Raw genomic sequence first — 15,533 nt, 5'->3', positions numbered from 1 at the left:
ATATACTAAGGGAGTTCACTGTACTGATTGAAAGCTTCTTTCTTGACAAGATCATTTGTAAAAGAGTCTGTGAAAACTGCGTCTAAGTTTGCAGTAAACATGGAAGTATGTACTATTATGCATTCGCATACATAGTCTGAGCTCTGAAAGAACATGTTGTTGGCAGTAAAAGCTGTTAAGAAATGCAAGCCATGTCTTCATTGCATTTGTGATGTTGTCTTATGTTGATGACAGTACGGTACATGCACCTGCATTCCTTTCTTTTTTTTTTTCACGGGCATATTTGTTCAGTATCCATCATGGTGTAAGGACTTGATATGAATGGCAGACCTCTCTTGTTGCATTGAGTGTCCTTTACCCACTTAACATTTAATCCTCATCATTCATTGCTTACCTTCAAACAACATGAGGAGCATTAAGCATAATGATGTGTAGCATTGATTATGTTCCACATAGTGAGGATGATGTTCCTCATGTGTTGAACACAACAGTCACACAAAACATCATGGTGCGGAACACCATCAGCATCTAAATATGCAATTCAAAAACAAATGTGCCTGTAAGAAATGCTCTAGGTGCGACTTTTTTAAAGTGTAGGCCTAGCTTGTTAGCAGGTGCATTGCATCTGGCAGTGGAGCGTTGGCTCGCAACTTTTTCTGCGGGACGGTTTTACTACAAATGAGTGACTTGGCTTTTGCGTCGTTTTTTTTTACATGTTTGCTTCGCTGTTTGTCTCACTGCTGTGATTCTCACTTCACTGAAAGAAGCCCAGTGCTTTTACACTTGCCGTTGCACATTGTGCACCTTCACTGCCTCAAAACTGTGTTGCACATCAAATGTCCCAGCAGCGGAGGCCCGACCACTCCTGGCAAGCTCACTTCTCCAGGATACCTGCGAAGCTGATTTTATTACTTCAGTTCCCTCTCTGGTCGCTCCTTTCAGGAAAACGTCACACTTGTCTGCAGTTTTATCAGTTTACCTCACAATCATAAAACAATTTTTGCACCAACTGCAGATGTGAAATTCGGTTTTACGGTGGTTAAAGTGTAGGTCTGGGATCAGAGAGTCACATTGTAAAAACATATTTGCTGCGGGTGACAATTTCTTGTAGCAGGAGTGTATGCTAATAGGCGATCAGCTGATGCCATTATTGGCTCATAAGAGAGTTCAGTGCAGCTTTTAATTATGAATAGAACCAGTGACAGTGCAGCATAACATGCCAAGTGTTGTGCACTGGTAATAGTCCTTAAAGCAGAACAGTGTAGTTAATTGTAATGTTTGGTATGCAGTTCCATGCTCTTTGGCACTGAATAAATATTTCCGGTTTTCTTCTCATTCGCTTTTGCATGATGCGACAGTATAACGAAGGGGAGCTCATGACACTGTGCAGGTCTTACTGAGGCAGCTTGCTGATGAAACTGCAGAATCACAGGTGCACTTTGCTGCTGTACATGTTTCGCTTTGCTAACTTCCCTGTGTTGTTTCATTGTTTGTTTGTTTTTTTCATAGCACGAGCCTTGCATCCTAAGGCACCAGCAGGACATTAACCCCGTTCCTGCTGAAAGCTTTGCCTGTCACCAACCCACTCAAAGCTCGTTTGCAACAAACAACAACGTCCCCATGTGCACTGACCTAGGTAAACAACGCTGCGGAACCACTGGCACTTTTTTTTTTCTGCCTTCTTCGAAACTTGCATATGTGTCCAGTGTGGTTTTATAAAATGGCGTTTCCGTAAAGCCTGTGCATTCGAGTCCAGCCACAATGCGAGCAGTAGGGGTTTGGGATTTGAATCGGAGGTAGGCAGTCTGCGCATTTTAAAAAACACATGCAGGATCCTATGCAGAACATCGCTCAGCCGTAAAATGGGACAGCTCCTTTCGCAAAACACCAGCATGTTGTTTTTGTATTTTTGCGCTCTTTGTAGAGCGGTTGGTATCCTAGACACACTGCATTGTTACCCTCCACTTTGATGTCATCTTAGGGAGCACTTGACGGACCAGCTGCATCGCACTGTGCCAGTTGTCAGGCTCAGGTGTACGCAAGGCGACATTCTACATATAAAGAACAGAGCAGGCTGAAAATGGCTAGTAGCTCATCGTTGGCTTAAATAGAACAAAAACTGGGCATTCTTAATTTTGAAGGACACAGAAACTAAAGAACTTCAAGTTTCCGTGGTGCAGCGAGGTGATTTTTTTTAAGCTTCGAGATTAGTGAAGATCTTATTCTTATGATCTGTTTTCTCGAGCATCTTGGCTAAGTCAAGGTTGGTTTTGGTGACCACCTTCCCTTCTAGGGGAACCTTATTACGGTAAACGGTCTTCCAGCACTTAAACATACAATCAACTTGCATGTTTGCTTCTTCCCATATGTGTTGTACTGATCAGCTAACTTGGCCGCACTAGTGTGTTCTTGCCTGCTGCATGCCATGGTGTATTATAGCTATGCAGTCTCACCTGATTGCAAAGCTGAGGTAAAGAACAAAGTGTCCCATTTCGTCTTTTTCGTGGGCACACCTGGCTACAAACACAGCACCTATGAACTCCACCACATGCTCTGTGTTGATCAACTCAAGTCTGTGATGTAAGCAAGATGAGGTGACACAGCTGTTGCCGGCTGGGGGTAACAGCTGGGGTACGGCCGACAGTGATGCATGTAAACAGAAGTGTCCGAACTGGTTTTCTGATTTCAGACTGCAGCTATGTGGTTGCCTCTACGCTGACAAGAGCTGAGCACATTTCAGAATGGAATGTACTAGTGTGGAACATCGTTTTGAAGCCAGTATAGCTTTAAAACACCACAATATATGCATGCCGGAGTTACCCTCAGGTGGGTTTATCGGAGCGGGTGTGTAGCCCATAGAAACAGATGTAAACAAAACTTGAGAAAATTATCTCATTTTACAGTGCACCTATGAAGGTGACGACTCATTAACCACTAGTACTTTGAAGAGCATGTACTAAAAAGTATGCAACATCATTTTGAAGCTGACATCTTTTGAAAACATCACAATAAATGTGTTGTGATGCTGGAAAAACGGCTCACAATGTGTGGGCGTTCGGTTCGGTCAGTTGTGTGTTTCTCTGATTTGCACAAGCCTCTCATGTAGTGCGATGTGCTGTCACGTACGCTACATTTGTTTACACATGCAGTCATTTAATCTAGACATCCTAGACACGTCTACCTGGAGCGGTCCTCGAATGACATGATAATCAAACTGCAAACAGTAGGAGAAGGTGGCACCGGCAATCTCCTGGCCACCTGCGGTGTTTACAAGCTCCCCCAATGTTCGTGAACGCGGTCGATAACAGAATCTTGCCAACACACATACCAGTGCACTAGCTTAATTACACTCCTGGACCAGACATTTCTAATGAGCAAGTTCAAAGCTGGCCACAGCTGGACAAACTTTTTGCCTACTTTTTCACTGTGAACTTATGTTTTCATATGGCTGCATTCTGCATATAGCTGCATATGGCTGCATATGGCTGCATTTCATAGGCCTCAGGGAATGTGACTCAGTCATTTTCACTGTAAAATTTATGCATTAGTTCGTAGGTAATTGCAGTGTCATCATTAGAAGTTTTTTTTTTTCATTTGTATAGCTGGTTCACATAGTTCTTTCTCAAGCTCTATCCTAGTGCTTATTGAGTCAACTATTCAGCAACTACCGTATTTACCCGCGTATAGGTAGACCTGTTTTTCAAAATCATGCTGTCTAAACTTGAGGTGGGGGGGGGGTTGATTAATACGCAAATTGCAGTCGGGGTGAGGTGTGAGCTTGCTACTAACTGAGAAAAGGAAGGAGAAAGACATCACCAACAATGCTACTAAAGAAAGTTCTGCGTTGTGGCCGTTTTTGAGCTTTCACAAACTACAACACTTGTTACCATCATTATCCTAAGGTTTCCCAGACCCCCTTTTGTCCGAAGAACCACGCTAAATATTTCTAGGTAAGGCTGATACGAAGATGTCTTTCAATTCAGTGACTGACAAGAATTGCAGCTTTCCTTAAAAATACCACAAATTGCCTTCAAATTTTGTTGTGCTTGCCTTATAAGAGTATTTATGCAATGTAATTGAAACAGCGCAGAGACACGGACAAGGAAAGCGCGCAGACACTTGCCTATCCAATTTGATTTGCTATGCAATGTCCTTGCATTTCAGTTTAAAAGCTAAATGTTGAATCCGTTCTGCAGAAATCATGAGATGGAGGGAGCTTTGCAAGAGGAAAATTCTCTCTCCACATAGCTGATATGTTTTTCTATTTGTATTTCATATCTATTTTGGCAGAAAACATGTACAAAATAAGGAAGATTGAAATTAAATGTTCTGGGAAGGCAGATCAGGGGAAACAAAATAAAATGCCCAGCAGACTCGGTTTCACAAAGGCAAACATTGGGATTGAAAGCAACGATGAAGTGTGCTTCTTATGAACCATATTGATTACGAACCTCTTGTGGCCGTACAGTTTCATGTAGTTTGGTGAAAAGTGGACATTTTCTTCATCAACTGCATTCTGGACAATCAGAAATGTCGCATTGTGACCAGTGTGGACTGGGCCTAATTGTAGAAGTCTCAAGTCAGCAACCGACGAGACCGCTTGTTGTGTGCAGTGCGGGCATAGTGCGGGCAAGATAAACTTGCTTTTTAAAGCTTGTTTTTCGCCATCGCCAGGCATACTAAGTTGCCGCTGGAGTTCGCTGACTTCCTATTTGAGGATGAGTTTCGTGCAACAATCTCTGAATTAGTTTCGGTGCAGACCATTTCTTTCTTTCTATTTTTTTATTTAATATTTGTGTATACATTCACTCATAATAGCAGCAGTAATCATTGTGTTGTTTCGATTTTTATTTCTATTGTTACCACGTGGGCAACGGAAATATGTATCTTGTACCACTGTGCAAAATGCCTTGATGGTGGTGTAGCTAGTAATTTATAATCGAGAATAATAACAACAGCAATGACTCTCCGGCTTTCTTTAAACTTTTTTAACATATGAAAAGTTTTGCTACTGGTGAGATTGCATAGCTCTTCCTTTTGTCCAATCATAACGTGCCATTGGAGCGCTTTTACCTAGTTTCTTCTTTCTCTCTCTCTTTCTCTCTCTCATAGTGACAGTCCTTGCAGCTATGTCTGCCACTGAATGCCCTTTCGTATGTCTCTCCATCGCTCTCAACGCAGAAACCGTCAGGGCCGTAGCGAGTCCGTTACCCAGCCCGGTACCCCACATAAGCACCCACAGCCTAGCCACACCTTCCGAGCTTCTTTACGCGCATCAACAGACCCCGGCCGGACCGCACGCAGCCAACGCAGAGCACCTCTACCTCCATCAACATCACCCAGCATCATCATCATCATCACAGCAGCAGCATCTGTCTGTGCCAGTCGCAGCACAAGCGCAGCAGCAGCAGCAGGGATCGTCGCCACAGCTCGCCGCCGTACACAGTTTGCAAGCACCACAGTACAGCAACACATTGCATCCTCATCACTCAAGTATGCCGCCGCCCCGCAGCCCAGTGGCCTCCTGGGATCACACGCGACAACAGCAGCAGCAGTACCTCGGAGAAATGCCCGAGTTGATGCCGAGTCACATGATGGCGTCATCACCCCATCGCGTGGCACGGCGTCCATTTGACAAGTACCCCCCATCGTCGAGAGCGAGCCTCGCAGAGAAGTTTCAGCACCGGCTTGTCTCGGAAGATTCGCAAGAGCAGTTGGGTTACAAAAGCGATCAGGAAACCTACGTCCAGCCAGCCAGGGCCCCAGCTACCTACCACGACGGGTACTCCAGTGACTGGGACACGGTGACTCTGCCCAGAGGCCACTCCGTGTCGCACCCCCCGGATGGCACCGTTCAGTACTTTCGTGGAGCGCCCTGCTCACCAGTGAGGACACTTCCAAGGCGCGGGTCGAGTCCGGTGTCACCGAGGGTCATGACAAGGTCGCCGCGCAAGGTTGCTGGTTCACCGGTCCAAAGTTACACGGTCCAGGCACCGCATCCTCTGAAGCCTGTGGCTGGTGGAACGGTTGATGGACCTGCGCTTTTTCTTCTGCCTGAGTACTGCGGGGATGTCCGAACTTCAAAGGAAGGTTACAGCTTGCCGGTGCGTCGCAGCCCACAGCCAGGATGGGCACGTAAGTTCTTAGTTGTCACTGCTTGCCAGTGCAGAGTGCAGAAGCACTATGGTAGACTTTGTAGACGTTTTTGATCGATTGAGGTAGGTGTGCCACACTGAACATTTAGTATACACTTCCACACTTGTGTTTTCGATGCTGATTTTAAGGTCATAGTTGCATAGTTGCAAGGTCAAAGTTGATTTAAGGTCACAGTTGTTCAAGCTGCATGAGCATATCTGGCTCATTGAAAACTGTGTGCACTGCCCAAGCCTTGGAATTCAAAGCATGAAACACTATCAGTGTTATCAGCGTCCTTTTTCAGTGTAAAGCCAAGTCTAGGCCTTATTCTGGGTGTTATTTTTGTAACTTGTGGCCTAATCTTGCCTGCCCACTGTATCCTGTATGGTGGCACAAACCGTCCGCCCACATTTCCTTTCCCCCTCACTCTGTCCATCTTTTTCTCAGGGAAACCAGAATACCCCTTTTTGAAGCGCACCTCTTAGGCACCCATTCGTGGATTCCGCGTTGTAGTCGACATGGGTGTAGTCAGCGTAACACGCCCCCTGACAGGTGGCATGTGTAGGCTTGCGACGGGTGGCGTGTTGGCAGGTCGAAACACCACAGGGAGATCCCGGAGGGTGGCAAGCAGTGTAACAGGCCACCTGCCAGTGGTGGGAATTGTCATGTGAAGAGCTGGGCTCAAATTTCACATTACCGACTATCGTAATTGTCTGTCAACTTTTTTGCATAGCTTTTTTTTCTTTGAATCTGTGTGTTCTGTATTATACACTCGATAATCGCGGTTTGAACAGATTTATTTGTTGCTGCACTGATGCGCATAGCAGTGAGTTTGGCCACCACTCTGGCCCCTTAAATTTCTACAAATTCTGTTGGGATCACAAGAGCAGGGATACAAATCAATCCAGTTTGGTCTTTCATGCCACAGCTGAGAAGTTGGCGCCGCATGCGGAAGGCGAGGACCTCCCACCGTCCCAGTCGAGCTCCTCGCTTTCGTCTTCTGTGTGCCTGCCAAGCGAGGACCCCTCGAGCCTGACATCGGAGGGCGCTACGCCGGAAGGCGGCCCCGCCCCCTGCTTCAGGGTGGCACAGGAGCAGTGCGAGCAGCCGGCACCGCCTCTGCCCCCGCGGCCAAGGACACATTCGGGCGAGGCCAGCACACTGGCGCCAACGCCGCCACCAAAGCCAGAGTTCTTGCTCCAACGAAGCAGCGTACCCGGCCGCTCGTCGACAGATTCACAGGAACACCATGTTAGTGAACTGTAAATGTAGATTTGCGTATGGAATACGGCTTTACGTGACCACGAATCACCATGAGCTGTTTTAATTTGGTCAGTGGGTGCAAGTGATTGCTTATGTGCTCAGTGTTTCGTCTGGAGCTTTCCCGAGTGCGTTTCTCATTTCTCGCTCGTTTCAGAATGAGATCGTGCTGGAGAAGGGCTCGGAGGCCGATTTTGTCCTGGAAAACAGACCACCGTTATTGGTATGGCACCCTTTTTGCTATGCTCTGGACTGGTTTTATTATTTCTGGCACATTTGTTTTGGTCTGCAAACTTGCCCAGTTGTAATTTCTTTTTCTGTACTGTTTATTTCTTTCTCTTTTTTTTTCTGCAGGGAGTATTCGTGAAGGAGGTCAATCCACAGGGCTCAGCAGCTGGAAAGCTGCAGGTTGGGGACAAAATATTGAAGGTTGGTATTGCTTGTTTTGTCTGTCTGCTTGCAAACTACTTGAGCAAGGAACCTCCATAGTAACATAAACTGAAAATAAAAATAAAGATTAGCAAATATTTCCACTCTGCCGCATAACGTGCTAAACTTAGCAACAGCTGTGCCACAGGCTGTCTTATCTAGTGCCCAAAACACAGAGTAAAGTCCAAGACATACAGACTGTGGCAACCTAGGTCATCACAATGATCACTGTATGCACATGGTCACATGCCTAGTGCTAGTCATGTGGGTGGGTCACATTACGACCGTGACCGTGCATCCATGACCGTCACATGATACATGGTCGACGGCCATCGCTGAATACGCCGGAGATGTCCCTGTATAACAGCTTTCGCGATAAAAGAGCCAACTGTGTTGGGCTTGTTTGTGTAGTATATCTCCGCTCAGCAAATGATCATTCTGCAGTTAACAGGAGGGTAGGCAGGTTACGACTGAAGAGCGGGCCAAGTTTGACATTAGGTGGTGAACAGGGGCTTCAATATACTCTGATGGACTGTGGTAGCACATCACGGGATGCCTTAGCTTGGGCATGTTGTTGGCTAGAAGTGTTTGCATGGGCCGATTGTGAGTCTTGTCCTAATGAGTGCCCAGTACTGAGCCTACTCCGTTTTAAAGTTCCTTTATCATGGTCTCAATAAAATGTTCTTTCAATTTCATTGCTTATGGTACAGAGGTGAGCGCGCTTGTCGAAAGTCCCACATTAACAAGATAACAAAAAACTTACCTTCAGGAACCATTTCGCCACTCCTCAAGGACTATCAATATGAAAGCACTTCGTCAACCCATGAGCTACATTAATGTTCACAAATGTTCCTTGTTCCCTTCAGCTAGCCATCACTGGAATAAACTACACTCTACTGTGGTGAGCTGCAACACAGTCGAATCTTATAACACGTTAATCACTTTGATCCAACATCATTCCCACTGTGATGCTTCTGTAATGATTAAATTGTTATTTTGTATTTATTTGTGCATTTACCTGTCTCTCTTGTTCAATCCGCCATTGTCATTTTTTTTTCTACTTTGTATCTACTCCTGCATGGGCCCGAGAAGGGCCTGCAGTATTCGTAAATAAATAAATAAGTAAGTAAAATTTCACGCTCGTACTTTATCATTTGACATAGTACTTCAACACAGACGCATGTGTGAACGCATTATTCTTTTTCACAAGATCATCAACAAGCATATTTATGCTGACGCCTCCTTTTCTTTTGCCAGCTGTTCGGCGCGTGCCACTTGCTGTTCTAACCCGCTTAACATCTTGCCATATATGAAATTTTTAGACTGGTTTAAATTTTCATTTTTCCTTTTACACACTAATTACGAAATAATTCAGATGGCACATTACGTCAACTGCCTGGCAATCATTCTGTGCGTGAATTACCTAATCATGTGCTTTCTTAATGTTATCGTATTTTATGTGAACATATCTGTACTCGCTCCAGCAGTCGTGTACTTTCTATTGTTGCGTTTTGTGAAAATTTCTTTACCTGCTCCTGCAATGTCCCAATGTCACGGTATGGTAGCATTTGTAAATAAGTAAATAAAAAATAAAGTGCTCTAATGGTGCTCTTTGAAAGAAAGGAAGCAGAATTTTACAGCAGGTACTGAGTTTCACAGGCAATACTCGCACTCGAGCACAGCTGGATACACGTACGTAACAAACCCTGCAGGCATAAGCACCTTTTCCCTAGCGAAGCAGCTGCGCTGATATTTCACTTCATTCTCTCTGCATCACAGTGCTCAACCGCCCTATACAAGCCTGCTCACCCCTGTACTCCAATATTTCTTTTCACCAGAACTTTGTCGCTAGTTATTTGGCAACTGTCAAACTTTGGACTGTCGCAATTACTTTTTATGATTTAAGCTTTTATTGTCAGCATACATGAGACCTCAGGCAAGGCAACACGTGCATTCATTGCTCTGCCGAGCTCTAATAGCTTGTCACTTCTTGTCACATCTAGATTAGAATATATGTTTTTTCGACACGTGACAAAGAGCTGTGTCATTGAGCACCGTCCCCAGAATCCTGCCATGCGAGACGTGCCAGTGAGGTGTGAAAGCCAAAGCACAGTGTTTCTATTCTTATGTGACACGTGCGTGGGTGATGTTAACAGTGTGAGTTCTTTTCCAAGCGTGAAAGACTTGAGAGGTTTTCTGAACTTGCCGTTGTAGGTGGACGATTTGGATGTCTCTAGTGCCGAAGTGAATTACGCCCTGGGAGCACTCGTCAGCGCCGGTCCCAAAGTCAGGCTCGCTCTTCTGCGACAGCAATGACAGTAGCAGCAACAGTTGTAAGTTCACACATACGCTTCAAAAAGCTCGATCACATGCTGAGAGAACAGCACGGAGACAAGACGTGGGGAGAGACCAATATAGCAGCAGCGCCCATGTTTTTTCAGTCTGTCAGCACATCCCGTCTCCTCGCTGTTTTCTTGAAACTATTGCATGCACCAGCTAGCCGAACTCTAAAAGCTCACTTTGATTCAGCATGAATCATGTTATGTGCAGCACATTCTGGCCAGGGCGCTTTAAAAACTCGTATATCTCCCATAAATTCGTATCAGACGTGATTGCAAAGCGAGATTGAGGTTCCTCTGTACTCCACTTTTGAGACTTATGAAAGATCAGAGATGTGTTTCATCGCATCGGTCTGTTATATAAGTGGCATTTCCACTCTAAAGTGTAGCTCTCTTGTATGACAGCATCACAGCAGAATAGACTTAGAAGCAATAACCACTCGCATAGCTAAGGTTGACAGACCTCTGCTGGATGAGCTGAAGAAGCTATGAGAGGAATCGAGCAGTGCAGAATCCAGGGCGCACATTCTGGAAGTGTCCGCTTTGATCTGTGCCGTTCGGTCGGAGCCCAAAAAGTGGAGGTGACGGTTGTATGACGATGGCGCAGCATAGCCGGGAAGAGTCATAGAATCGATTTTTATGGAGAACAAAAATTTGATGTGGTTGTCCTCGGTGTCCCTTAAACGAGTTTAGACCCTTCGTTTTGGCGGCATGTCTTCTTTGCAATGACGCTTAAGACATTACTATGCACGGATCACCACGTGGTATCGGTGCAGAGATGATGCACGGGAAAAATGCCACACAGGCAATGTCAATTAGCAGCCGGCACTTCTGTCAAATGTCACAGCGTCTTAGTGCTCTGCCAAGTTTGCCAAATGCGCCACCCACAGAAGCTCTCATCAAAAGATAACATGCCTTTGTGTTATCGTTCTGCAGCATCTTGGCGCACTGTCAAGGTCTGCGCTGTGGATAGCATGAAACTGAAGAATGTGCTAAGAAAAGCTAACAGTTAAAAAAAAAAAGGCTAATTCTCAACGATAAAAGTGGAGATGGGTTCATTATGTGACTGGGTTCATTACGCGGGTAAATGCATACTTTTGATGCCGCATATAGATCGACCTTACGACTCCTCGTACTCCGGTTATAAGTGGACCCCCGACTTTGGAAGGTAATCTTTTTTTAAAAACGGCGACTTGTAATCGGCAGTATACGTTAGGCTTCATATATAATTGGTCCGTACAAACCACACTCAAGCAAAGCAGATGGGTCAAGCAAAGCAGGTGGATGAACTTGACACTTCCTAAAGCACTGTGCGCGAGTATTGTTAGCTTCCTTCAACCTCAAGCCATTGTGTTCGAACCTTGTTCACTGTTGTACTGTTCAGTGGTGACTGTGGTGACCTGCATTGCCTACATTTGCGTCAACTTTGAAGTACTTGCACTCCCTTTCAATGTGTTTTCACGCATCTTCTGGCCCAGAAACGAATGCAATGGTCATCTCTTCAACCTTCCACCCGAAGCAGGACACAGGAACCGCAAGGCAGTGCTAATATCCACGCTTGCAGGCCTGGAAGACCAGCTCAAGAATGAACAAGACGTAATCCGCAACTTTCATTTTCAGTCTCACCCTGTCTCATGAATGCCACTTCCATTTTGGACTCACGTTCACACACACATTTGTACAGCAGCTGGAACCGCTGCCCTTTTGGGAGTTGTTACATTATTGTGAAGCAGCGTGCGGCGGAGGACGAAGCCACGTGTCATGGTGGAGGTGCTTTCGACATTTGTCCACGATGTACCTGACCAGTGTTCTTCGTACAGTCGGGAAAAATGCATTTAGCGCGAGACTGCTGCATTCTGGTACTGGGTCGTTGAAAGCGCCACGTACGTGACATCAAAGAAACCCTCAAGTGGATACACGAGACAAAGGTTGCGATACCAGCCTAGCAAACCATGCAGTGGCACTGAGCTCGTTAAACTTGCTTGCGTGTGTGGCTTGCTGTCAAGAACGTTGTACGTGTTGCAATATATCTGCTCGACGGCTGGTGTCACCTCCTCTGTCCTCTCTTAGATGGCTGCTTCGTGTTCGTTAGGAGTGACGTTACCCTTAGCAGGATTGTTTGTTATATCCTATCCATAAAAATTTTAGTGCAAATTGTTCTGCAGACAACCATGTTTTCATAAACTTGTTTTGATGTCAAGAGAAAACAAAAGCACATGCATTGTTGATACCATTAGGTTATGCAGTCAGCTCTAAAAGTGAGCGCGCAAGGTTACTTGCCGAGGTTCAATCCTTTTCTGATGAGAACTATGTTCTAACACCAATCGACATTTCTGTGGGGTACTATGGCTGGTTAAGCATGAAATGCAAACGGCTCAGCTTAATATAAGTCTGCAACTGTTGTGTACGCTTGTTGTCTTTTTTTTTTTATTTTCAGTCTTCATCACGTTAAGCGCAAGATGAGAGCTGTTAAGTGCAGGGCACTTCAGTTGGTTGTGCACAGAAGCTGCACGCTTGCTGTTTGGGCAGATTTTTGCCATTGTGTTAAGCTTGCATCCTTTGATGGCATTAGCAGTACGCGCTTTTGCGCCCACTTCTCCATGCAAGCTGTACATAGAATGCGTTGCATATTCATACCCTTGTTATATTTGAGCAATTTCGAGTTATCTCATTTTTGCACCATACATTGCGCTTTCCACTGAACAGACACTTGGTTTAGAAACCGAGTGAAACATTTTTATTTTTAACATCTTATGCTCGATAAGTTGTAAAGATTGCCTATCTTTTTTTGGGTAGGCATCATTTTATTTTATTTTTTGCTGAAAGCAGTACTCAACCTTACTGATTTTTTTTCATTTGAATTTGTATTATTTATACTATTTATTTTCACCTCTGGAATACTCATGGGCATGGTGAACAACACACACAAAGATCGAGCATTTACTGTTGCAATTTCACAAGAGCAGTCTGTCTCAGTGCTGAATGTGCTCAAGTCTGTACAAAATGACTCAACAGTTATCCATCTGTTTCTTGTCTTTTTTGCTTCTCTTTTGCGGCTTTCACATTCTGGTGGATAGCCAATAGCATCTTCAATAAACAGCACTGGTGTGCACTGGTGCAGCCCAGTGCGCACCAGAGCGCAATTTCATCTTTAATAAATTGCTCCTGAGCACATAGTGCTCCATTACTGTGGGCCCTTGCGCCTCGCACTGGTTTCGAGGCAGCTTCGGTGGCAGATTCGGTGGAAGATACCATAAGGCTTTTTTCTTTATCCAATGCTGTCTTTTTTTTTATTTTTGATAAAAATTTTATTGTGTCAATTTTCAAAAAAACTGCATAAAATGAAATATAAAAGATCAACGAGATTCGAAATCAGCTGAAATGAGCTTCAGTGTTTGTCAAATACTGCTGAACAATGTTTGCGTTAAGCCAGTGGTTATTTGTAGTTGTAGAAAACCGTTTGTTAGCATGCTCAGCATGTGTTACTGTTGTGAACAGAAACATACTACTCAGTGCAAATGCCGTGTTCAGGCTTTCATTATGTGTATATATAAGTTGCTTGAAAACAGTTGCATTTTACAAACGCCTATCCCAGCTTTTTGCCGAGGAAAGTTATCGAGGTGCATTGCACAGCTCTGGCACTTGTGTTGGGTTTTCGTCCAACAGAGACGGCATGTTAATGTTTTTCTACTTTCCTTTGAGACACAGCAGTGTCTACCTGTCGCACGTACAGTGACCTCAAGGCTCAACTTCAACAAGAGAGACTTTTAGCTACATAGCTCAGTGCATGTTGACACTGTGCGTGCTAACGTCAGCAAACATATCATGCAAAAAAAAAAAGGCTTGTCATGCAAGTGTTTGTGATAACATAATACCACTGGAGGTATCTCCGCCTTGAATTTGCTCAGCTGTTGACGGGTGAGTGCAAGTTTGGATGAGAGGAACCAGAAGAAAATGCTTGTGTGACATTGCCTTATTTCTGGACAAAACTCGCTTAAGTGCGTGTAGATGTCTCGCTTTTGGTGTGCACCTAAAATTGTGGTGTCGCTTGAAGAGCTTAGTTGAAAGCACAGTGTTAAAGAGCTTAGCGATGTTATTAGACCTGCATTTATCAAGAGCACTCTTCAATAACAAACGTAACTCTGAGCTGGGGCTGCGTCTGTTGGAGTTATGTTTTCCAGCGTTTCTGGTTTTTGCACCGCACATAGCGAAACTCTGTGCGTTTGTACATCAACTTTCAACGATTAGCAGCACAGCCTGAAGATTCATGTTCATGCAGGCGGTTAGAGCGAACAGAGTGCTGACTGATTGCCAAGAGAGATCCTTGGATCTAATAAAAGTCTGCATGTTAATGTGAAGAACACGTTTGTACAGATTTCACTTCCTGTCACGTGAAGTAGGAGCGTATTTTTAATAACTAGGTGTTTCTATAGTTGCAGCGAACAGTATGAGCACTTGTGTGTGCCTCGATCTACGTACACTACAATAGGCAGGGCCAAGTTGGTTGGGCAGGGCACTATGGCTGGCTTGTGTGCCATTTTCTGTTATGCCAGCGCTGCAGCTGTGTTCAAGGCTGCCCCCAATTGAATTCAGGCTCTTGAAGTTCAAACACTGTGTTCATGTTCATAGCATGCGTATACACCTCGTTGAACAGCTTAGATAGACTGCACGCTATAGCAGCGTCACTGTCACCTTCACTCTGAAGATATCCTGTATTGGAACCAGTTGTTTGTAATTATATAATGTTTGTACATAGTGCATGAGTGCACACATACGTTCACAAACTCAAGATTACGTTGATGCTCACTTTGTTGATGTTTTTCTTCTTTGTTGACTTCGTTCCTTTGTTATTTCTTGTCTGGTGTGTGATTAACGCTGGATCTTGTATATTTTGTCTTGATTGCTCGAACAGCGCTGTGTACTCTCATGAATATGAGTTACAAGAGCAAATAAATTGGTGATTTGTGAGTCACTGCATGTGAGTCAAGTGTGTGTTCACAAGGCGTAGCCGGGACTTCGCAACACTCTTAGTAACTGGCTTACACAGCAAAAAAACGCCCAAAATGGAGTAAATGGCTCGTCCTCTGGTGTACACCCAAAAAGCAGGTTTTATTTACTCATGTATGAAGTATTTTATTTACTCCTTAACACAAGGAAGGTGTTTAGGAGTACAAAGGATCAAAATTTTTGCTACGCACGGAAATGGAACACAAGCATGTTGCCATTTATTGCATCCCAATTCAGGCTCCTTCTCACAGCAGTGCCAGCGGCGGAAACATTCAGGGAGCTGCACAGGCAGTCAGCAACCCAGCTTGGGCAACTGCACTGCTCTCGTGTGACCTTGCAGCACGCCTTCTTTTTGCCATCCGG

At 44.7% G+C, this 15,533-nt stretch overlaps 1 protein-coding gene across 1 annotated transcript in view; it reads left to right on the top strand.

Annotated features, from left to right (window-relative positions):
• The window catches only part of LOC144110524 (uncharacterized), a 52,968-nt gene extending 37,837 nt beyond the window's left edge, over positions 1 to 15,131 (top strand). The window contains exons 17-23 of the mRNA XM_077643512.1: positions 1,510 to 1,636; positions 5,182 to 6,135; positions 7,064 to 7,386; positions 7,553 to 7,618; positions 7,750 to 7,824; positions 10,039 to 10,157; positions 11,642 to 15,131. Of these exons, the coding sequence (XP_077499638.1) occupies positions 1,510 to 1,636; positions 5,182 to 6,135; positions 7,064 to 7,386; positions 7,553 to 7,618; positions 7,750 to 7,824; positions 10,039 to 10,140 (1,647 nt within the window). The 3' untranslated portion in view covers positions 10,141 to 10,157; positions 11,642 to 15,131. The remainder of the gene's footprint in view (positions 1 to 1,509; positions 1,637 to 5,181; positions 6,136 to 7,063; positions 7,387 to 7,552; positions 7,619 to 7,749; positions 7,825 to 10,038; positions 10,158 to 11,641) is intronic.
• Positions 15,132 to 15,533: the final 402 nt, after the last annotated feature.

Source organism: Amblyomma americanum, chromosome 11 (assembly GCF_052857255.1).
Source record: "Amblyomma americanum isolate KBUSLIRL-KWMA chromosome 11, ASM5285725v1, whole genome shotgun sequence".
Taxonomy (NCBI): domain Eukaryota; kingdom Metazoa; phylum Arthropoda; class Arachnida; order Ixodida; family Ixodidae; genus Amblyomma; species Amblyomma americanum.
This window is presented reverse-complemented; position numbering and strand designations above follow the sequence as displayed.